The 23,930-nt window shown below is 46.1% G+C and overlaps 1 protein-coding gene across 1 annotated transcript in view; it reads left to right on the top strand.

Annotated features, from left to right (window-relative positions):
• The window catches only part of LOC110510431 (neurobeachin-like protein 2), a 136,189-nt gene that overhangs the window by 26,830 nt on the left and 85,429 nt on the right, over positions 1-23,930 (top strand). The window contains exons 4-9 of the mRNA XM_090220591.1: positions 96-177; positions 8,803-8,915; positions 9,939-10,021; positions 15,833-15,918; positions 15,997-16,209; positions 21,754-21,850. Coding sequence (XP_090076717.1) covers positions 96-177; positions 8,803-8,915; positions 9,939-10,021; positions 15,833-15,918; positions 15,997-16,209; positions 21,754-21,850 — 674 coding nt within the window. The remainder of the gene's footprint in view (positions 1-95; positions 178-8,802; positions 8,916-9,938; positions 10,022-15,832; positions 15,919-15,996; positions 16,210-21,753; positions 21,851-23,930) is intronic.

The raw sequence follows: 23,930 nt of genomic DNA, 5'->3' as shown, positions 1-23,930 counted from the left end.
ACAAGAAAAAATCTGCTAGAAGCTCATGCTAGATAACAGTGAGATCAGAGAAAGATTGGTGACAATTTAATGATCATAGTCTCTCTGTTCTTCAGGAATATGGAAAACATTGACCCAGAGAAGACCCCAGGCGTTGTCTTCGAGACCATTAAACTGTTAAACTTCTGCTTGACTCAGGTAAGACACAACCCTAGATGAACCTCATATACACACACACAAACACTTAAGTTACACATTAGTAATTTTCAACAATGGAGGATCTGCAAACTATACTATATCACTCATTCATACTCTAGATTAATATACTTTTACTTTTGAGCCAGAATGATAATATACTGTCTATTGAGCCAGAATGATAATATACTGTCTATTGAGCCTGAATGATATTGAGCCTGAATGATGAATGACTATTGAGCCTGAATGATAATATACTGTCTATTGAGCCTGAATGATAATAAACTGTCTATTAAGCCAGAATGATAATATACTGTCTATTGAGCCAGAATGATAATATACTGTCTATTGAGCCAGAATGATAATATACTGTCTATTAAGCCAGAATGATAATATACTGTCTATTGAGCCAGAATGATAATATACTGTCTATTAAGCCAGAATGATAATATACTGTCTATTGAGCCAGAATGATAATATACTGTCTATTGAACCAGAATGATAATATACTGTCTATTGAGCCAGAATGATAATATACTGTCTATTGAACCAGAATGATAATATACTGTCTATTGAGCCTGAATGATAATATACTGTCTATTGAACCAGAATGATAATATACTGTCTATTGAGCCAGAATGATAATATACTGTCTATTGAGACAGAATGATAATATACTGTCTATTGAACCAGAATGTCTATTGAGCCAGAATGATAATATACTGTCTATTGAGACAGAATGATAATATACTGTCTATTGAGCCAGAATGATAATATACTGTCTATTGAACCAGAATGATAATATACTGTCTATTGAGACAGAATGATAATATACTGTCTATTGAACCAGAATGTCTATTGAGCCAGAATGATAATATACTGTCTATTGAGACAGAATGATAATATACTGTCTATTGAGCCAGAATGATAATATACTGTCTATTGAGCCAGAATGATAATATACTGTCTATTGAGCCAGAATGATAATATACTGCCTATTGAGCCAGAATGATAATATACTGTCTATTGAGCCAGAATGATAATATACTGTCTATTGAGCCTGAATGATAATATACTGTCTATTGACCCAGAATGATAATATACTGTCTATTGAGCCTGAATGATAATATACTGTCTATTGAGCCAGAATGATAATATACTGTCTATTGAACCAGAATGATAATATACTGTCTATTGAGCCAGAATGATAATATACTGTCTATTGAGACAGAATGATAATATACTGTCTATTGAACCAGAATGTCTATTGAGCCAGAATGATAATATACTGTCTATTGAGCCAGAATGATAATATACTGTCTATTGAGCCAGAATGATAATTTTTTTTTTTTTTTTTTTTACCTTTATTTAACCAGGCAAGTCAGTTAAGAACAAATTCTTATTTTCAATGACGGCCTGGGAACAGTGGGTTAACTGCCTGTTCAGGGGCAGAACGACAGATTTGTACCTTGTCAGCTCGGGGGTTTGAACTCACAACCTTCCGGTTACTAGTCCAACGCTCTAACCACTAGGCTACCACTGTCTATTGAGACAGAATGATAATATACTGTCTATTGCGCCAGAATGATAATATACTGTCTATTGAGCCTGAATGATAATAAACTGTCTATTGAGCCAGAATTATAATATACTGTCTATTGAGCCAGAATGATAATATACTGTCTATTGAGACAGAATGATAATATACTGTCTATTGAGCCTGAATGATAATAAACTGTCTATTGAGCCAGAATTATAATATACTGTCTATTGAGCCAGAATGATAATATACTGTCTATTGAGACAGAATGATAATATACTGTCTATTGTGTTACGGTGCGTGAATGAGGACCCAAAAGCGAATTAACGTAAACAGAGCTTCTTTAATAACAAAACAAAACGTAGGCTCAGATGGACCGGCAGGTTCCGACAGGACAGGACAAGGTTGCAGCAAACATGACGATAGTCTGGTTCAGGCATGAACAACACAAACAAGAATCCGACAAAGACAGGAGCAGAAACAGAGAGAGATATAGAGGACTAATCAGAGGGAAAAAGGGAACAGGTGGGAAAAGGGGTGACGAGGTAGTTAGGAGGAGACAAGGCACAGCTGGGGAAAAGAGGGGGAGAAAAGGTAACCTAACAACGACCAGCAGAGGGAGACAGGGTGAAGGGAAAGGACAGAAACAAGACACAACATGACAGTACATGACAGTACCCCCCCACTCACCGAGCGCCTCCTGGCGCACTCGAGGAGGAAACCTGGCGGCAACGGAGGAAATCATCGATCAGCGCACGGTCCAGCACGTCCCGAGAGGGAACCCAACTCCTCTCCTCAGGACCGTACCCCTCCCAATCTACTAGGTACTGATGACCACGGCCCCGAGGACGCATGTCCAAAATCCTACGGACCCTGTAGATGGGTGCGCCCTCGACAAGGATGGGGGGGGGGGGGGGAAGACGAGCGGGGGCGCGAAGAACGGGCTTGATACAGGAGACATGGAAGACCGGGTGGACACGACGAAGGTATTGCGGAAGAAGAAGTCGAACTGCGACAGGATTAATGACCTGAGAAATACGGAACGGACCAATGAACCGCGGGGTCAACTTGCGAGAAGTGGTCTTAAGGGGAAGGTTCTGAGTGGAGAGCCAAACTCTCTGACCGCGACAATATCTAGGACTCTTAGTTCTACGCTTATTAGCAGCCCTCACAGTCTGCGCCCTATAACGGCAAAGTGCAGACCTGACCCTCTTCCAGGTGCGCTCGCAACGTTGGACAAAAACCTGAGCGGAGGGGACGCTGGACTCGGCGAACTGAGATGAGAACAGCGGAGGCTGGTACCCGAGGCTACTCTGAAAAGGAGATAGCCCGGTCGCAGACGAAGGAAGCGAGTTGTGGGCGTATTCTGCCCAGGGGAGCTGTTCTGACCAAGACGCAGGGTTGCGAAAAGAAAGACTGCGTAAGATGCGACCAATAGTCTGATTGGCCCGTTCTGCTTGACCGTTAGACTGGGGGTGAAAGCCGGAAGAGAGACTGACGGAAGCCCCAATCAAACGGCAAAACTCCCTCCAAAATTGAGACGTGAATTGCGGACCTCTGTCCGAAACGACGTCTGACGGAAGGCCATGAATTCTGAAAACATTCTCGATGATGATTTGTGCCGTCTCTTTAGCAGAAGGAAGCTTAGCAAGGGGAATAAAATGAGCCGCCTTAGAGAACCTGTCGACAACCGTAAGAATAACAGTCTTCCCCGCTGACGAAGGCAGTCCGGTGACAAAATCTAAGGCGATGTGAGACCACGGTCGAGAGGGAATGGGAAGCGGCCTGAGACGGCCGGCAGGAGGAGAGTTACCGGACTTAGTCTGCGCGCAGACCGAACAAGCAGCCACGAAGCGACGCGTGTCATGCTCCCGGGTGGGCCACCAAAAGCGCTGGCGAATGGAAGCAAGCGTACCCCGAACGCCAGGGTGGCCGGCTAACTTGGCAGAGTGAGCCCACTGAAGAACGGCCAGACGAGTAGGAACGGGAACGAAAAGAAGGTTCCTGGGACAAGCGCGCGGCGACGGAGTTTGAGTGAGTGCTTGCTTTACCTGCCTCTCAATTCCCCAGACAGTCAACCCGACAACACGCCCCTCAGGGAGAATCCCCTCGGGGTCAGTGGAGGCTACTGAAGAACTGAAGAGACGAGATAAAGCATCAGGCTTGGTGTTCTTAGAGCCCGGACGATAAGAAATCACGAACTCGAAACGAGCGAAAAACAGCGCCCAGCGCGCCTGACGCGCATTAAGTCGTTTGGCAGAACGGATGTACTCAAGGTTCCTATGGTCAGTCCAAACGACAAAAGGAACGGTCGCCCCCTCCAACCACTGTCGCCATTCGCCTAGGGCTAAGCGGATGGCGAGCAGTTCGCGGTTTCCCACATCATAGTTACGTTCCGACGGCGACAGGCGATGAGAAAAATACGCGCAAGGGTGGACCTTGTCGTCAGAGAAGGAGCGCTGAGAAAGAATGGCTCCCACGACCCCACCTCTGACGCGTCAACCTCGACAATGAACTGTCTAGAGACGTCAGGTGTAACAAGGATAGGTGCGGATGTAAAACGATTCTTGAGGAGATCAAAAGCTCCCTGGGCGGAAACGGACCACTTAAAGCACGTCTTGACAGAAGTAAGGGCTGTGAGAGGGGCTGCCACCTGACCGAAATTACGGATGAAACGACGATAGAAGTTCGCGAAGCCGAGAAAGCGCTGCAACTCGACGCGTGACTTAGGGACGGGCCAATCAATGACAGCTTGGACCTTAGCGGGATCCATCTTAATGCCTTCAGCGGAAATAACAGAACCGAGAAATGTGACGGAGGAGGCATGAAAAGAGCACTTCTCAGCCTTCACAAAAAGACAATTCTCTAAAAGGCGCTGGAGGACACGTCGAACGTGCTGAACATGAATCTGGAGTGACGGTGAAAAAAATCAGGATATCGTCAAGGTAAACGAAAACAAAGATGTTCAGCATGTCTCTCAGGACATCATTGACTAATGCCTGAAAGACAGCTGGAGCGTTAGCGAGGCAGAAAGGAAGAACCCGGTATTCAAAGTGCCCTAACGGAGTGTTAAACGCCGTCTTCCACTCGTCCCCCTCCCTGATGCGCACGAGATGGTAAGCATTACGAAGGTCCAACTTAGTGAAAAACCTGGCTCCCTGCAGGATCTCGAAGGCTGAAGACATAAGAGGAAGCGGATAACGATTCTTCACTGTTATGTCATTCAGCCCTCGATAATCTATGCAGGGGCGCAGGGACCCGTCCTTCTTCTTAACAAAAAAAAACCAGCTCCGGCGGGAGAGGAGGAGGGGACTATGGTACCGGCGGCAAGAGCTACAGACAAATAATCTTCGAGAGCCTTACGTTCGGGAGCCGACAGAGAGTATAGTCTACCCCGGGGGGGAGTGGTTCCCGGAAGGAGATCAATACTACAATCATACGACCGGTGTGGAGGAAGAGAGGTGGCCCTGGACCGACTGAACACCGTGCGCAGATCGTGATATTCCTCCGGCACCCCTGTCAAATCACCAGGCTCCTCCTGTGAAGAAGAGACAGAGGAAACAGGAGGGATAGCAGACATTAAACATTTCACATGACAAGCGACGTTCCAGGAGAGGATAGAATTACTAGACCAATTAATGGAAGGATTATGACAAACTAGCCAGGGATGGCCCAAAACAACAGGTGTAAAAGGTGAACGAAAAATTAAAAAAGAAATGGTTTCGCTATGATTACCAGAAACAGTGAGGGTTAAAGGTAGCGTCTCACGCTGAATCCTGGGGAGAGGACTACCATCCAGGGCGAACAAGGCCGTGGACTCCCTTAACTGTCTGAGAGGAATGTCATGTTCCCGAGCCCAGGTCTCGTCCATAAAACAGCCCTCCGCCCCAGAGTCTATTAAGGCACTGCAGGAAGCTGACGAACCGGGCCAGCGTAGATGGACCGACAAGGTAGTGCAGGATCTTGAAGGAGAGACAGGAGTAGTAGCGCTCACCAGTAGCCCTCCGCTTACTGATGAGCTCTGGCCTTTTACTGGACATGAAGTGACAAAATGACCAGCAGAACCGCAATAGAGACAGAGGCGGTTGGTGATTCTCCGTTCCCTCTCCTTAGTCGAGATGCGGATACCTCCCAGCTGCATAGGCTCAGCACCCGAGCCGGCAGAGGAAGATGGTAGTGATGCGGAGAGGGGGGCAACGGAGAACGCGAGCTCCTTTCCACGAGCTCGGTGACGAAGATCAACCCGTCGCTCAATGCGAATAGCGAGTTCAATCAAGGAATCCACGCTGGAAGGAACCTCCCGGGAGAGAATCTCATCCTTTACCTCTGCGCGGAGACCCTCCAGAAAACGAGCGAGCAAAGCCGGCTCGTTCCAGCCACTGGAGGCAGCAAGAGTGCGAAACTCAATAGAGTAGTCTGTTATGGATCGATTACCCTGACATAGGGAAGACAGGGCCCTGGAAGCCTCCTCCCCAAAAACAGATCGATCAAAAACCCGTATCATCTCCTCCTTAAAGTCCTGATACTGGTTAGTACACTCAGCCCTTGCCTCCCAGATTGCCGTGCCCCACTCACGAGCCCGTCCAGTAAGGAGAGATATGACGTAGGCGACACGAGCAGTGCTCCTGGAGTAAGTGTTGGGCTGGAGAGAAAACACAATATCACACTGGGTGAGGAACGAGCGGCATTCAGTGGGCTCCCCAGAGTAACACGGCGGGTTATTGATTCTGGGCTCCGGAGATTCGAAAGCCCTGGAAGTGGCCGGTGGATCGAGGCGGAGATGGTGAACCTGTTCTGTGAGGTTGGAGACTTGGGTGGCCAGGGTCTCAACGGCATGCCGAGCAGCAGACAATTCCTGCTTGTGTCTGCCTAGCATCGCTCCCTGGATCTCGACGGCTGAGTGGAGAGGATCCGAAGTCGCTGGGTCCATTCTTGGTCGGATTCTTCTGTTACGGTGCGTGAATGAGGACCCAAAAGCGAATTAACGTAAACAGAGCTTCTTTAATAACAAAACAAAACGTAGGCTCAGATGGACCGGCAGGTTCCGACAGGACAAGGTTGCAGCAAACATGACGATAGTCTGGTTCAGGCATGAACAACACAAACAAGAATCCGACAAAGACAGGAGCAGAAACAGAGAGAGATATAGAGGACTAATCAGAGGGAAAAAGGGAACAGGTGGGAAAAGGGGTGACGAGGTAGTTAGGAGGAGACAAGGCACAGCTGGGGAAAAGAGGGGGAGAAAAGGTAACCTAACAACGACCAGCAGAGGGAGACAGGGTGAAGGGAAAGGACAGAAACAAGACACAACATGACAGTACATGACATATTGAGCCAGAATGATAATATACTGTCTATTGAGCCAGAATGATAATATACTGTCTATTGAGCCAGAATGATAATATACTGTCTATTGAGCCAGAATGATAATATACTGTCTATTGAGCCTGAATGATAATATACTGTCTATTGAGCCAGAATGATAATATACTGTCTATTGAGCCAGAATGATAATATACTGTCTATTGAGCCAGAATGATAATATACTGTCTATTGAGCCTGAATGATAATATACTGTCTATTGAGCCAGAATGATAATATACTGTCTATTGAACCAGAATGATAATATACTGTCTATTGAGCCTGAATGATAATATACTGTCTATTGAGCCAGAATGATAATATACTGTCTATTGAACCAGAATGATAATATACTGCCTATTGAGCCAGAATGATAATATACTGTCTATTGAGCCAGAATGATAATATACTGTCTATTGAGCCAGAATGATAATATACTGTCTATTGAACCAGAATGATAATATACTGTCTATTGAGCCAGAATGATAATATACTGTCTATTGAACCAGAATGATAATATACTGTCTATTGAGCCAGAATGATAATATACTGTCTATTGAGCCAGAATGATAATATACTGTCTATTGAACCAGAATGATAATATACTGTCTATTGAGCCAGAATGATAATATACTGTCTATTGAGCCTGAATGATAATATACTGTCTATTGAGCCAGAATGATAATATACTGTCTATTGAGCCTGAATGATAATATACTGTCTATTGAACCAGAATGATAATATACTGTCTATTGACCCAGAGATTGCAGTGGAGATTAGAAGAATACTATCCTATAAATCCACATTACATTTTTCCACCTAAAAGAAACAGAACTGGTTTCCTGAGAATAGAGGAGTGGGTGTGTGGCTGACCTGTGCATTGTGTTGTAGAATGTGTCTATATTGTCAGTATTGTTTGTGAAGAGTGTCATAAATAGTAATGTGTATTTAGAAGTGAAGAGTCATAAATAGTAATGTGTATTTAGAAGTGAAGAGTCATAAATAGGAATGTGTATTTAGAAGTGAAGAGTCATAAATAGTAATGTGTATTTAGAAGTGAAGAGTCATAAATAGGAATGTGTATTTAGAAGTGAAGAGTCATAAATAGGAATGTGTATTTAGAAGTGAAGAGTCATAATTAGGAATGTGTATTTAGAAGTGAAGAGTCATAAATAGGAATGTGTATTTAGAAGTGAAGTGTCATAAATAGTAATGTGTATTTAGAAGTGAAGAGTCATAAATAGTAATGTGTATTTAGAAGTGAAGAGTCATAAATAGTAATGTGTATTTAGAAGTGAAGAGTCATAAATAGGAATGTGTATTTAGAAGTGAAGAGTCATAAATAGGAATGTGTATTTAGAAGTGAAGAGTCATAAATAGGAATGTGTATTTAGAAGTGAAGAGTCATAATTAGGAATGTGTATTTAGAAGTGAAGAGTCATAAATAGGAATGTGTATTTAGAAGTGAAGTGTCATAAATAGTAATGTGTATTTAGAAGTGAAGAGTCATAAATAGTAATGTGTATTTAGAAGTGAAGAGTCATAAATAGTAATGTGTATTTAGAAGTGAAGTCATAAATAGTAATGTGTATTTAGAAGTGAAGAGTTTCTTAAAGAGGAATGTTTATTTAGTAAAAGTGTGTAGCTGTGTTTGTTATTATTTGCTCTGAGATGTCTTTGTTGTAAAAGCCCTCTCAAGGTCAAGTAAATATGTGTGTGTGTTTCAGCTGAAGAAGCAGCCTGCGGATCAGTCGTCCCTTCAGACAGTGATTCAGTATGGCCTAATGCTGTTGGAGAGTCTCTTTGACCCTTATAATACATGGAGGAGACGCCTGACAGGGTGCGTGTGTGTGTACGTGCGTGTGTACGTGCGTGTGTACGTCCGTGTGTACGTCCGTGTGTACGTGCGCTCCCTACCCATGTTTTGAAGCTGGGTGGAGACCGACTGTTGGACTGTGTGTGTTTTGAAGCTGGGTGGAGACCGACTGTTGGACTGTGTGTGTTTTGAAGCTGGGTGGAGACCGACTGTTGGACTGTGTGTGTTTTGAAGCTGGGTGGAGACCGCCTGTTGGACAGTGTGTGTTTTGAAGCTGGGTGGAGACCACCCGTTGGACTGTGTGCGTTTTGAAGCTGGGTGGAGACTGCCTGTTGGGCTGTGTGTGTTTTGTAGCTGGGTGGAGACCGCCCGTTGGACTGTGTGTGTTTTGAAGCTGGGTGGAGACCGCCCGTTGGACTGTGTGTGTTTTGAAGCTGGGTGGAGACCGCCCGTTGGACTGTGTGTGTTTTGAAGCTGGGTGGAGTCCGCCTGTTGGACTGTGTGTGTTTTGAAGCTGGGTGGAGACCGCCTGTTGGACTGTGTGTGTTTTGAAGCTGGGTGGAGACCGCCTGTTGGACTGTGTGTGTTTTGAAGCTGGGTGGAGTCCACCCGTTGAACTGTGTGTGTTTTGAAGCTGGGTGGAGACCGCCCGTTGGACTGTGTGTGTTTTGAAGCTGGGTGGAGACCACCTGTTGAACTGTGTGTGTTTTGAAGCTGGGTGGAGATCGCCCGTTGGACTGTGTGTGTCAGTATGTCTGTGTCTTTGTGTGTGTGGTGAAGGACCATGTCGAGGGCAGACTGTATAAACCCAACCCAAGGCCTTATCTCTGCATGTTCATCTGTAGTGGATGACGGTGTTGCTGCAACAGCTCTTATCTCTGTCTCCTTAAGGGTGCATCCCAAATGGCACACTATTCCCTATATAGTGCACTACTTTAGACCAGAGCCCTGTGGGGAACTACATGGGGAATAGGATGCTTTTTGGTACGGAGGCCAAGTCTGTAGGCCTGCTGTAAATATGTGTGTGTGGGTTTTTTTTTTTTTTAGGGAGGAGGTGAGCATGGTGGAGAGGAGCAAGTATAAGTTCTCCCCTCTCCCCTTACCAGAGGAGCTGCCTGCTCTATTCCATGGTGAGGCACCACTCTCTCTCTCTCTCTCACTCACTCACTCACTCACTCACTCACTCACTCACTCCAGGCCTCCCTCCTACACCACACTATCCTGAGTAACTTCTCTCTTACAGCCTATGGTCCCAATTGTACTACTCCTTCCTCAAAACAGCTTCCACTGAGTCCCACTTCATTCAGCACCCGTCTATTCATATATATCTCTGTATATATTAACTACCTCTATTCATATACAGTGCCTTGCGAAAGTATTCGGCCCCCTTGAACTTTGCGACCTTTTGCCACATTTCAGGCTTCAAACATAAAGATATAAAACTGTATTTTTTGTGAAGAATCAACAACAAGTGGGACACAATCATGAAGTGGAACAACATTTATTGGATATTTCAAACTTTTTTAACAAATCAAAAACTGAAAAATTGTGCGTGCAAAATTATTCAGCCCCTTTACTTTCAGTGCAGCAAACTCTCTCCAGAAGTTCAGTGAGGATCTCTGAATGATCCAATGATACAATCCACCTGTGTGTAATCAAGTCTCCGTATAAATGCACCTGCACTGTGATAGTCTCAGAGGTCCGTTAAAAGCGCAGAGAGCATCATGAAGAACAAGGAACACACGAGGCAGGTCCGAGATACTGTTGTGAAGAAGTTTAAAGCCGGATTTGGATACAACAAGATTTCCCAAGCTTTAAACATCCCAATGAGCACTGTGCAAGCGATACTATTGAAATGGAAGGAGTATCAGACCACTGCAAATCTACCAAGACCTGGCCGTCCCTCTAAACTTTCAGCTCATACAAGGAGAAGACTGATCAGAGATGCAGCCAAGAGGCCCATGATCACTCTGGATGAACTGCAGAGATCTACAGCTGAGGTGGGAGACTCTGTCCATAGGACAACAATCATTCGTATATTGCACAAATCTGGCCTTTATGGAAGAGTGGCAAGAAGAAAGCCATTTCTTAAAGATATCCATAAAAAGTGTTATTTAAAGTTTGCCACAAGACACCTGGGAGACACACCAAACATGTGGAAGAAGGTGCTCTGGTCAGATGAAACCAAAATTGAACTTTTTGGCAACAATGCAAAACGTTATGTTTGGCGTAAAAGCAACACAGCTGAACACACCATCCCCACTGTCAAACATGGTGGTGGCAGCATCATGGTTTGGGCCTGCTTTTCTTCAGCAGGGACAGGGAAGATGGTTAAAATTGATGGGAAGTTGGATGGAGCCAAATACAGGACCATTCTGGAAGAAAACCTGATGGAGTCTGCAAAAGACCTGAAACTGGGACGGAGATTTGTCTTCCAACAAGACAATGATCCAAAACATAAAGCAAAATCTACAATGGAATGGTCCAAAAATAAACATATCCAGGTGTTAGAATGGCCAAGTCAAAGTCCAGACCTGAATCCAATCGAGAATCTGTGGAAAGAACTGAAAACTGCTGTTCACAAATGCTCTCCATCCAACCTCACTGAGCTCGAGCTGTTTTGCAAGGAGGAATGGGAAAAAATGTCAGTCTCTCGATGTGCAAAACTGATAGAGACATACCCCAAGCGACTTACAGCTGTAATCGCAGCAAAAGGTGGCGCTACAAAGTATTAACTTAAGGGGGCTGAATAATTTTGCACGCCCAATTTTTCAGTTTTTGATTTGTTAAAAAAGTTTGAAATATCCAATAAATGTCGTTCCACTTCATGATTGTGTCCCACTTGTTGTTGATTCTTCACAAAAAAATACAGTTTTATATCTTTATGTTTGAAGCCTGAAATGTGGCAAAAGGTCGCAAAGTTCAAGGGGGCCGAATACTTTCGCAAGGCACTGTATATCTCTGTGTATTAACTATGTCTATTCATATATATCTCTGTGTATTAACTATGTCTATTCATATATATCTCTGTATACTAACTATGTCTATTCATATATATCTCTGTGTATATAACTACGTCTATTCATATATATCTCTGTGTATTAACTATGTCTATTCATATATATCTCTGTATATATTAACTACCTCTATTCATATATATCTCTGTGTATTAACTATGTCTATTCATATATATCTCTGTGTATTAACTACGTCTATTCATATATATCTCTGTGTATTAACTACGTCTATTCATATATATCACTGTGTATTAACTACGTCTATTCATATATATCTCTGTGTATATTAACTATGTCTATTCATATATATCTCTGTATATATAACTACGTCTATTCATATATATCTCTGTATATATTAACTACCTCTATTCATATATATCTCTGTGTATTAACTATGTCTATTCATATATATCTCTGTGTATTAACTATGTCTATTCATATATATCTCTGTGTATTAACTATGTCTATTCATATATATCTCTGTGTATATAACTACGTCTATTCATATATATCTCTGTGTATTAACTACGTCTATTCATATATATCTCTGTGTATTAACTACGTCTATTCATATATTTCTCTGTGTATATTAACTACCTCTATTCATATATATCTACTTATGTACTTTTCTGCCTTTGGAGAAACACAGTGGGCAAGAGTCCAGTCGATATGTTCTGTCTTGATCTAAAGTGAATGATGTTATTTTCTAATTAGCCGTGTTCTCTCACTGGGATCCTAGTTGATTAAACACTTCTGTTGCTAGTGTCCTTTGATTAGCACGGAGCTAATCTGTAAACCATGTGGGAAACCTGTCTGGACAAGTTGAGTCTGTAGATTACAGGAAGCTCGACATGACTGTTAACACCATGCTATTGAGAGAGGGAAGGGGTTGAGCTGCATCCCAGTGGGCACCGTATTCCCTATATAGTGCAGTGCTTTTGACCAGAGCCCAGTGGTCACTGTATTCCCTGTATAGTGCAGTGCTTTTGACCAGAGCCCAGTGGGCACCGTATTCCCTATATAGTGCAGTGCTTTTGACCAGAGCCCAGTGGGCACCGTATTCCCTATATAGTGCAGTGCTTTTGACCAGAGCCCAGTGGGCACTGTATTCCCTATATAGTGCAGTGCTTTTGACCAGAGCCCAGTGGGCACCGTATTCCCTATATAGTGCAGTGCTTTTGACCAGAGCCCAGTGGGCACCGTATTCCCTATATAGTGCAGTGCTTTTGACCAGAGCCCAGTGGGCACCGTATTCCCTATATAGTGCAGTGCTTTTGACCAGAGCCCAGTGGGCACCGTATTCCCTATATAGTGCAGTGCTTTTGACCAGAGCCCAGTGGGCACTGTATTCCCTATATAGTGCAGTGCTTTTGACCAGAGCCCAGTGGTCACTGTATTCCCTAAATAGTGCAGTGCTTTTGACCAGAGCCCAGTGGGCATTGTATTCGCTATATAGTGCAGTGCTTTTGACCAGAGCCCAGTGGGCACCGTATTCCCTAAATAGTGCAGTGCTTTTGACCAGAGCCCAGTGGGCATTGTATTCCCTATATAGTGCAGTGCTTTTGACCAGAGCCCAGTGGGCACCGTATTCCCTATATAGTGCAGTGCTTTTGACCAGAGCCCAGTGGGCACCGTATTCCCTATATAGTGCAGTGCTTTTGACCAGAGCCCAGTGGGCACCGTATTCCCTATATAGTGCAGTGCTTTTGACCAGAGCCCAGTGGGCACCGTATTCCCTATATAGTGCAGTGCTTTTGACCAGAGCCCAGTGGGCACCGTATTCCCTAAATAGTGCAGTGCTTTTGACCAGAGCCCAGTGGGCACCGTATTCCCTATATAGTGCAGTGCTTTTGACCAGAGCCCAGTGGGCACTGTATTCCCTATATAGTGCAGTGCTTTTGACCAGAGCCCAGTGGGCATTGTATTCCCTATATAGTGCAGTGCTTTTGACCAGAGCCCAGTGGGCACCGTATTCCCTATATAGTGCAGTGCTTTTGACCAGAGCCCAGTGGGCACCGTATTCCCTATATAGTGCAGTGCTTTTGACCAGAGCCCAGTGGGCACTGTATTCCCTATATAGTGCAGTGCTTTTGACCAGAGCCCAGTGGGCACTGTATTCCCTATATAGTGCAGTGCTTTTGACCAGAGCCCAGTGGTCACTGTATTCCCTATATAGTGCAGTGCTTTTGACCAGAGCCCAGTGGGCACCGTATTCCCTATATAGTGCAGTGCTTTTGACCAGAGCCCAGTGGTCACTGTATTCCCTATATAGTGCAGTGCTTTTGACCAGAGCCCAGTGGGCACTGTATTCCCTATATAGTGCAGTGCTTTTGACCAGAGCCCAGTGGTCACTGTATTCCCTATATAGTGCAGTGCTTTTGACCAGAGCCCAGTGGGCACCGTATTCCCTATATAGTGCAGTGCTTTTGACCAGAGCCCAGTGGTCACTGTATTCCCTATATAGTGCAGTGCTTTTGACCAGAGCCCAGTGGGCACCGTATTCCCTAAATAGTGCAGTGCTTTTGACCAGAGCCCAGTGGGCACCGTATTCCCTAAATAGTGCAGTGCTTTTGACCAGAGCCCAGTGGTCACTGTATTCCCTATATAGTGCAGTGCTTTTGACCAGAGCCCAGTGGTCACTGTATTCCCTATATAGTGCAGTGCTTTTGACCAGAGCCCAGTGGGCACCGTATTCCCTAAATAGTGCAGTGCTTTTGACCAGAGCCCAGTGGGCTCAGCCTCTGGTGTGTATAATACTGCTAGCTGTTGTTGGACCTATTACTAAGGCTTATGGCATCTCCATTGTCTTGATACATAACCTTGCCTAATGAGGGCTCAACCCACATCCTGCTATTTCTCAATGCTGTCCCAGTGTGCCTTGGATTTCCACATCTCTTTATGACATCACAGTGTACTGGCTGTGCATTCTGTCTTGTACAGTCGTGGCCAAACGTTTTGAGAATGACACAAATATTAATTTCCACAAAGTTGGCTGCTTCAGTGTCTTTAGATGTTTTTGTCAGATGTTACTATGGATACTGACGTATAATTACAAGCATTTCATAAGTGTCAAAGGCTTTTATTGACAATTACATGAAGTTGATGCAAAGAGTCAATATTTGCAGTGTTGACCCTTCTTTTTCAAGACCTCTGCAATCTGCCCTGGCATGCTGTCAATTAACTTCTGGGCCACATCCTGACTGATGGCAGCCCATTCTTGCATAATCAATGCTTGGGGGTTGTCAGAATTTGTGGGTTTTTGTTTGTTCACCCGCCTCTTGAGGATTGACCACAAGTTCTCAATGGGATTAAGGTCTGGGTCCTTTTGTGGCAGGGCTGAAATGCAGTGGAAATCCTTTTTTTGGCATTCAGTTCATTTGCATGGCAAAGAGGGACTTTGCCATTAATTGCAATTCATCTGATCACTCTTCATAACATTCTGGAGTATATGCAAATTGCCATCATACAAACTGAGGCAGCAGACTTTGTGAAAATTAGTATTTGTGTCATTCTGAAAACTTTTGGCCACAACTGTACAATGTATTGCCATTAGCCTGGTCCCAAATCTGTTGTCTCCTTCTGTAGCCTGGTCCCAGGCCTGTTGTCTCCTTCTGTAGCCTGGTCCCAGGCCTGTTGTCTCCTTCTGTAGCCTGGTCCCAGGCCTGTTGTCTCCTTCTGTAGCCTGGTCACAGGCCTGTTGTCTCCTTCTGTAGCCTGGTCTCAGATCTGTAAGTGCTCTTGTCAACTCCATTGCTCATTGTCAAGCCTAACCTTTTAGTATGACAGTGAGCGACAAGGAGTTGGCATGATGGTACAGACTGATGCTCAGGCTAGATTTCCATGTCATCAAAACACCAATCATCAATATGTGGTTCACAGACAGCCTGTCAAAACAACAATCATCAATGTGTCGTTGGTTCACAGACAGCCTGCAGGACAGCCAGCAGATCCCAGAGGACCTCGCTCTCCGATTGGTCCATCTCCAAGGGGCTGTCATCAGTGGCAGCAAGGTAAAGCACTCCTACTGTACCTCTCTTCAGAATTGTGTGTGTGTGTTAACTCATATGTACGGTATCTATGCATTCCAGAAGAACGGCCTGCTCTCCATCACCCTGCAGTCTGTGGAGGACCTTCTTTCTGTACTCCGAGCCTGGTGCCTCCGGACCTCCTCCAATCCCAAGGACCCCACGCTGCTACGGCTGACCCTGCAGTGCCTGACTGCAATGGTGCATACCCTCCACTCCAGTAGTCCTGCAGAGCGCCGGCTGGAGATCAGGACCGTGTTGGATGGCTACTTCCAGGTAGTAGCAACAGCAGTAGGAGGAGCAGCAGCAGGGATAGTAGTAGTAGTAGGAGTAACAGCAGTAGGAGAAGTAGTAGTAGTGGTATCAGCAGTGGCTGTAGCAACAGTGGCTGTAGTAGCAGCAGCAGCTGTAGTAGCAGCAGTAGTGGCTGTAGTAGTAGCAGTAGCAGTGGCTGTAGTAGCAGCAGTAGCAGCAGTGGCTGTAGTAGTAGTAGCAGCAGTGGCTGTAGTAGTAGCAGCAGCAGTGGCTGTAGTAGTAGTAGCAGCAGTGGCTGTAGTAGTAGTAGTAGCAGTGGCTGTAGTAGCAGCAGTAGCAGCAGTGGCTGTAGTAGTAGTAGCAGCAGTGGCTGTAGTAGTAGTAGCAGCAGTGGCTGTAGTAGCAGCAGTAGCAGCAGTGGCTGTAGTAGTAGTAGCAGCAGTGGCTGTAGTAGTAGTAGCAGCAGTGGCTGTAGTAGTAGTAGTAGCAGCAGTGGCTGTAGTAGTAGCAGTGGCTGTAGCAGCAGTGGCTGTAGTGGCTGTAGTAGTAGTAGCAGCAGTGGCTGTAGTAGTAGCAGCAGCAGTGGCTGTAGTAGTAGCAGCAGTGGCTGTAGTAGTAGCAGAAGTGGCTGTAGTAATAGCAGTAGCAGTGGCTGTAGTAGTAGCAGTGGCTGTAGTAGTAGTAGTAGCAGTGGCTGTAGTAGTAGCAGTGGCTGTAGTAGTAGCAGCAGCAGTGGCTGTAGTAGTAGTAGCAGCAGTGGCTGTAGTAGTAGCAGTAGCAGTGGCTGTAGTAGTAGCAGTAGCAGCAGTGGCTGTAGTAGTAGCAGTAGCAGCAGTGGCTGTAGTAGTAGCAGCAGTGGCTGTAGTAGTAGCAGCAGTGGCTGTAGTAGTAGCAGTAGCAGCAGTGGCTGTAGTAGTAGTAGCAGTGGCTGTAGTAGTAGCAGTAGCAGCAGTGGCTGTAGTAGTAGTAGCAGTGGCTGTAGTAGTAGCAGTAGCAGCAGTGGCTGTAGTAGTAGTAGCAGTGGCTGTAGTAGCAGCAGTAGCAGCAGTGGCTGTAGTAGTAGCAGTAGCAGCAGTGGCTGTAGTAGTAGTAGCAGTGGCTGTAGTAGCAGCAGCAGTGGCTGTAGTAGTAGCAGTGGCTGTAGTAGCAGCAGCAGCAGTGGCTGTAGTAGTAGCAGCAGTGGCTGTAGTAGTAGCAGTGGCTGTAGTAGCAGCAGCAGCAGTGGCTGTAGTAGTAGCAGCAGTGGCTGTAGTAGTAGCAGTGGCTGTAGTAGCAGCAGCAGCAGTGGCTGTAGTAGTAGCAGCAGTGGCTGTAGTAGTAGCAGCAGCAGCAGTGGCTGTAGTAATAGCAGTGGCTGTAGTAGCAGCAGCAGCAGTGGCTGTAGTAGTAGCAGTGGCTGTAGTAGTAGCAGTGGCTGTAGTAGCAGCAGCAGCAGTGGCTGTAGTAGTAGCAGCAGCAGTGGCTGTAGTAGCAGCAGCAGTGGCTGTAGTAATAGCAGTGGCTGTAGTAGCAGCAGCAGCAGTGGCTGTAGTAGTAGCAGTGGCTGTAGTAGTAGCAGTGGCTGTAGTAGCAGCAGCAGCAGTGGCTGTAGTAGTAGCAGCAGCAGCAGTGGCTGTAGTAATAGCAGTGGCTGTAGTAGCAGCAGCAGCAGTGGCTGTAGTAGTAGCAGTGGCTGTAGTAGTAGCAGTGGCTGTAGTAATAGCAGTGGCTGTAGTAGTAGTAGCAGCAGCAGCAGTGGCTGTAGTAATAGCAGTGGCTGTAGTAGCAGCAGCAGCAGTGGCTGTAGTAGTAGCAGTGGCTGTAGTAGTAGCAGTGGCTGTAGTAGCAGCAGCAGCAGTGGCTGTAGTAGTAGCAGCAGCAGTGGCTGTAGTAGCAGCAGCAGTGGCTGTAGTAGCAGCAGTGGCTGTAGTAGTAGCAGCAGCAGTGGCTGTAGTAGCAGCAGCAGTGGCTGTAGTAGTAGCAGCAGCAGTGGCTGTAGTAGTAGCAGTGGCTGTAGTAGTAGCAGTGGCTGTAGTAGCAGCAGTGGCTGTAGTAGCAGCAGCAGTGGCTGTAGTAGTAGCAGCAGCAGTGGCTGTAGTAGTAGCAGTGGCTGTAGTAGTAGCAGTGGCTGTAGTAGTAGCAGTGGCTGTAGTAGCAGTAGCAGTGGCTGTATTAGTAGTAGTGGCTGTAGTAGCAGCAGTGGCTGTAGTAGTAGCAGTGGCTGTAGTAGCAGCAGTAGCAGTGGCTGTAGTAGCAGCAGTAGCAGTGGCTGTAGTAGCAGCAGTGGCTGTAGTAGTAGTAGCAGCAGTGGTGGTAGTAGTAGTAGTAGCAGCAGTAGTAGTAGTAGTAGCAGCAGTAGCAGCAGTGGCTGTAGTAGTAGTAGCAGCAGTGGCTGTAGTAGCAGCAGTGGCTGTAGCAGCAGTGGCTGTAGTAGTAGTAGCAGCAGTGGCTGTAGTAGTAGCAGCAGTGGCTGTAGTAGTAGTAGCAGTGGCTGTAGTAGTAGTAGCAGCAGCAGTGGCTGTAGTAGTAGTAGCAGTGGCTGTAGTAGTAGTAGCAGCAGCAGTGGCTGTAGTAGTAGTAGCAGTGGCTGTAGTAGTAGCAGCAGTGGCTGTAGTAGTAGTAGCAGCAGTGGCTGTAGTAGTAGCAGCAGTGGCTGTAGTAGTAGTAGCAGCAGCAGTGGCTGTAGTAGTAGTAGCAGTGGCTGTAGTAGTAGTAGCAGTGGCTGTAGTAGTAGTAGCAGCAGTAGCAGTGGCTGTAGTAGTAGTAGCAGTGGCTGTAGTAGTAGCAGCAGCAGTGGCTGTAGTAGTAGCAGCAGCAGTGGCTGTAGTAGCAGCAGCAGTGGCTGTAGTAGCAGCAGCAGTGGCTGTAGTAGTAGTAGCAGTGGCTGTAGTAGTAGCAGCAGTGGCTGTAGTAGTAGTAGCAGCAGTGGCTGTAGTAGCAGCAGCAGTGGCTGTAGTAGCAGCAGCAGTGGCTGTAGTAGTAGTAGCAGCAGCAGTGGCTGTAGTAGTAGTAGCAGCAGCAGTGGCTGTAGTAGTAGCAGCAGTGGCTGTAGTAGTAGTAGCAGCAGTAGTAGTAGTAGCAGCAGTGGCTGTAGTAGTAGTAGCAGCAGTAGTAGTAGTAGCAGCAGTGGCTGTAGTAGTAGTAGCAGCAGTAGTAGTAGTAGCAGCAGTGGCTGTAGTAGTAGTAGCAGCAGTAGTAGTAGTAGCAGCAGTGGCTGTAGTAGTAGCAGCAGTGGCTGTAGTAGTAGCAGTGGTGGCTGTAGTAGCAGCAGCAGTGGCTGTAGTAGTAGTAGCAGCAGTAGTAGTAGTAGCAGCAGTGGCTGTAGTAGTAGCAGCAGTGGCTGTAGTAGTAGCAGCAGTGGCTGTAGTAGCAGCAGCAGTAGTAGTAGTAGTAGCAGCAGCAGCAGTGGCTGTAGTAGCAGCAGTGGCTGTAGTAGTAGTAGCAGTGGCTGTAGTAGCAGCAGCAGCAGTGGCTGTAGTAGCAGCAGCAGCAGTGGCTGTAGTAGCAGCAGTAGCAGTGGCTGTAGTAGCAGCAGTGGCTGTAGTAGCAGCAGTAGCAGTGGCTGTAGTAGCAGTGGCTGTAGTAGCAGCAGTAGCAGTGGCTGTAGTAGTAGTAGCAGCAGTGGCTGTAGTAGCAGCAGTAGCAGTGGCTGTAGTAGTAGCAGTAGCAGTGGCTGTAGTAGTAGTAGCAGCAGTGGCTGTAATAGCAGCAGTAGCAGTGGCTGTAGTAGTAGCAGTAGCAGTGGCTGTAGTAGCAGCAGTAGCAGTGGCTGTAGTAGTAGCAGTAGCAGTGGCTGTAGTAGCAGCAGTAGCAGTGGCTGTAGTAGTAGTAGCAGCAGTGGCTGTAGTAGCAGCAGTAGCAGTGGCTGTAGTAGTAGCAGTAGCAGTGGCTGTAGTAGCAGCAGTAGCAGTGGCTGTAGTAGTAGCAGTAGCAGTGGCTGTAGTAGTAGTAGCAGCAGTGGCTGTAGTAGCAGCAGTAGCAGTGGCTGTAGTAGTAGCAGTAGCAGTGGCTGTAGTAGTAGTAGCAGCAGTGGCTGTAGTAGCAGCAGTAGCAGTGGCTGTAGTAGTAGCAGTAGCAGTGGCTGTAGTAGTAGTAGCAGCAGTGGCTGTAGTAGCAGCAGTAGCAGTGGCTGTAGTAGTAGCAGTAGCAGTGGCTGTAGTAGTAGTAGTAGCAGCAGTGGCTGTAGTAGCAGCAGTAGCAGTGGCTGTAGTAGTAGCAGCAGTAGTAGTAGTAGTAGCAGCAGTAGTAGTAGTAGTAGTAGCAGTGGCTGTAGTAGCAGCAGTAGCAGTGGCTGTAGTAGCAGCAGTAGCAGTGGCTGTAGTAGCAGCAGTAGCAGTGGCTGTAGTAGCAGCAGTGGCTGTAGTAGTAGCAGCAGTGGCTGTAGTAGTAGCAGCAGTAGTGGCTGTAGTAGCAGCAGTAGTGGCTGTAGTAGCAGCAGTAGCAGTGGCTGTAGTAGTAGCAGCAGTAGTAGTAGTAGCAGCAGTAGTAGTAGTAGTAGCAGCAGTGGCTGTAGTAGTAGCAGCAGTAGCAGTGGCTGTAGTAGTAGTAGCAGCAGTGGCTGTAGTAGCAGCAGCAGTGGCTGTAGTAGCAGCAGCAGCAGTGGCTGTAGTAGTAGCAGTAGTAGTAGCAGCAGTAGTAGTAGTAGTAGTAGCAGCAGCAGCAGTAGTAGTAGTAGTAGTAGCAGCAGCAGCAGTGGCTGTAGTAGTAGCAGCAGTGGCTGTAGTAGTAGTAGTGGCTGTAGTAGCAGCAGTAGTAGTAGTAGTAGTAGCAGCAGCAGCAGTGGCTGTAGTAGTAGCAGCAGTGGCTGTAGTAGTAGTAGTGGCTGTAGTAGCAGCAGTAGTAGTAGTAGCAGTAGCAGCAGTAGTAGCAGCAGCAGCAGTGGCTGTAGTAGTAGCAGCAGTGGCTGTAGTAGTAGCAGCAGTGGCTGTAGTAGCAGCAGCAGTGGCTGTAGTAGTAGCAGCAGTGGCTGTAGTAGTAGTAGCAGCAGTGGCTGTAGTAGTAGTAGCAGTAGTAGTAGTAGCAGCAGTGGCTGTAGTAGTAGTAGCAGTAGTAGTAGTAGCAGCAGTAGTAGTAGTAGTAGCAGCAGTGGCTGTAGTAGTAGTAGCAGCAGTAGCAGTGGCTGTAGTAGCAGCAGCAGTGGCTGTAGTAGTAGCAGCAGTGGCTGTAGTAGTAGTAGCAGCAGTGGCTGTAGTAGTAGTAGTGGCTGTAGTAGCAGCAGTAGTAGTAGTAGCAGTAGCAGCAGTAGTAGCAGCAGCAGCAGTGGCTGTAGTAGTAGCAGCAGTGGCTGTAGTAGTAGCAGCAGTGGCTGTAGTAGTAGTAGCAGCAGTGGCTGTAGTAGTAGCAGCAGTGGCTGTAGTAGTAGCAGTAGTAGTAGTAGTAGCAGCAGTAGTAGTAGTAGTAGTAGTAGCAGCAGTGGCTGTTGTAGTAGCAGCAGTGGCTGTAGTAGCTTGATCTTGGTGGGACAGCTGTAAGTGTCTGCTCTTTTCTATCAATTGAAGCTTGGTCTGGTTTAGGGTAGGAGTGTGGTTAGGCATGGCATTAGTGTTTGAGTTAATGGAGGTATGCAACTGTTTCTGATACTTCCAGGTCCTGAACTGGAACCGGCCTCCAGGGTTAGGGAACGAGCAGGAGGACGGGCAGAGCTGGGAGGAACACCTCATCACTCTCCAGAGTCACATGCTGAGTATGAGGCCTCATCATCCAAAATATACTCCCCAAATATTAGTCTGGTCCCACTAATGTTTGTGCCATCATGCCCCATATGGAAAACAACCATGAAAAACAAATAACAATCTTCTATGACAGAAGAAGATTATTAGTACAGAAATCTAATAAGTAACTGATTTAGTATGTTTTGTCTTATACACTATATAGACAAAAGTATGTATGGACACCCCTTCCAATTAGTGGATTAGGCTATTTCAGCCACAAACCCAGATTCGCTGACAGCCATGCAATCTCCATAGACAAACATCTATTTACATTTATTGTATGCTGTAGCATTACGTTTTCCTTTCACTGGAACTAAGGGGCCTAGCCCGAACCATGAATGACAGCCTCAGACCATTGTTCCTCCTCCACCAAACTTTACAGTTGGCTCTGTGCATTGGGGCAAGTAGGGTTCTCCTGGCATCTGACAAACCGATTGACGAATCTGGGACTGCCAGATGGTGAAGAGTGATTCATCGCTCCAGAGAATGCGTTTTCACTGCTCCAGAGGCCAATGGTGGCGAGCTTTACACCACTCCAGCCCACGCTTGGTATTGCACATGGTGATCCTAGGCTTGTGTGCGGCTGCTCGGCCATGGAAACCCATTTCATGAAGCTCCCAATGAACAGTTTTGGTGCTGATTTTGCTTCCAGAGGCAGTTTGGAACTCGGTAGTGAGTGTTGCAACCGAGGACAGACGATTTTTATGCGCTGTGCGCTTCAGCACTCGGTGGTCCCGTTCTGTGAGCTATAGTGAACATTTCCTGTATTTACCAAATCATGAGACCAAACCACCACACAAGTCAGAGTTATCGTAAAGTCCATCTTTAATTATTATGAGCTCCATCACAACCCTGTGACTCTCAGATCAATTCAGTGTCTATAAATGAATTCTCTGAGAGTGCTTATACATTGCAACTGAAATCCTTTATAGCAAAGACACACAGAGCCAGACAGCATTGGCTATAAATTATCGTTCAGCTTTGTCTCCTAAACTATGTTCTTACCTCGCTCTTGGTACCACTCAGGACCATAAAACAAAACCTCATCAACAGGCATATATCAAATACACCCCTCCTGGACAAGATCACAGAGACACAGTGACTGGCACGCAGACATTGTGGAGCCAAGAGATAATTGGTTCCCCTTCAATCATCCCTTCACATGGTTTAAAAGATATGATACATATGAAGACAAGCTTGAACTCTCCCCTCTCTGCGGCCCAAGTAACTGACCCCAGGACAGAGAAAGTATAACTGCAAATGGCCACCACTATAGTACAACAAGATACATTCTAAATGAGAAGTAACTCACAAGCATATAATGAAAATAAAACATCTTATCTATGTTACCCAACTATTCTGATGAATCCCCAACAGAGCTACCATTTCATGGCTGAGCCATTGTTGCTCCTAAACATTTGCACTTCACAATAACAGCACTTCTATTCGACCGGGGCAGCACTAGCAGGGCAGACATTGGTTGGAAAGGTGGCAGTCTATGACAGTGCCACGTTGAAAGTAACTGAGCTCTTCAGTAAGGCCATTCTACTGGCAGAATGACAGAGGTTTACCTTGTCAACTCAGGGATTCGATCTTGCAACCTTTCGGTTACTAGTCCAATGCTCTAGCCACTAGGCTACCTGCTGTCTATGGAGATTGCATGGCTGTGTGCTCAATGTTATTCACCTGTCACCAACAGTTGGGGCCGAATCCACTAATTTGAAGGGGTGTCCACATATTTTTGTATAATATATGGTATATCCCTTATATGACATAAACAATTCATTATATGATTGTGATGAATTTCCTACATAGATAGGAATTATAAGAGTGATCTATGAATATTATAAGAAAGTGTATGTTCTGACAATGTAACCTCTACAAAAAGTAATGCTTTCCTTATAGTTGTTTTTCTTCGTGGTGTCCAATTGTTAGTAGTTACTATCTTGTCTCATCGCTACAACTCCCGTACGGGCTGGGGAGAGACAAAGGTCGAGAGCCATGCGTCCTCCGAAACACAACCCAACCAAGTCGCACTGCACTGCCCCCGGC

Source organism: Oncorhynchus mykiss, chromosome 3, assembly GCF_057628025.1.
Source record: "Oncorhynchus mykiss isolate SJ-2025 chromosome 3, ASM5762802v1, whole genome shotgun sequence".
In the NCBI taxonomy this organism is placed as follows: Eukaryota; Metazoa; Chordata; class Actinopteri; order Salmoniformes; family Salmonidae; genus Oncorhynchus; species Oncorhynchus mykiss.
This window is presented reverse-complemented; position numbering and strand designations above follow the sequence as displayed.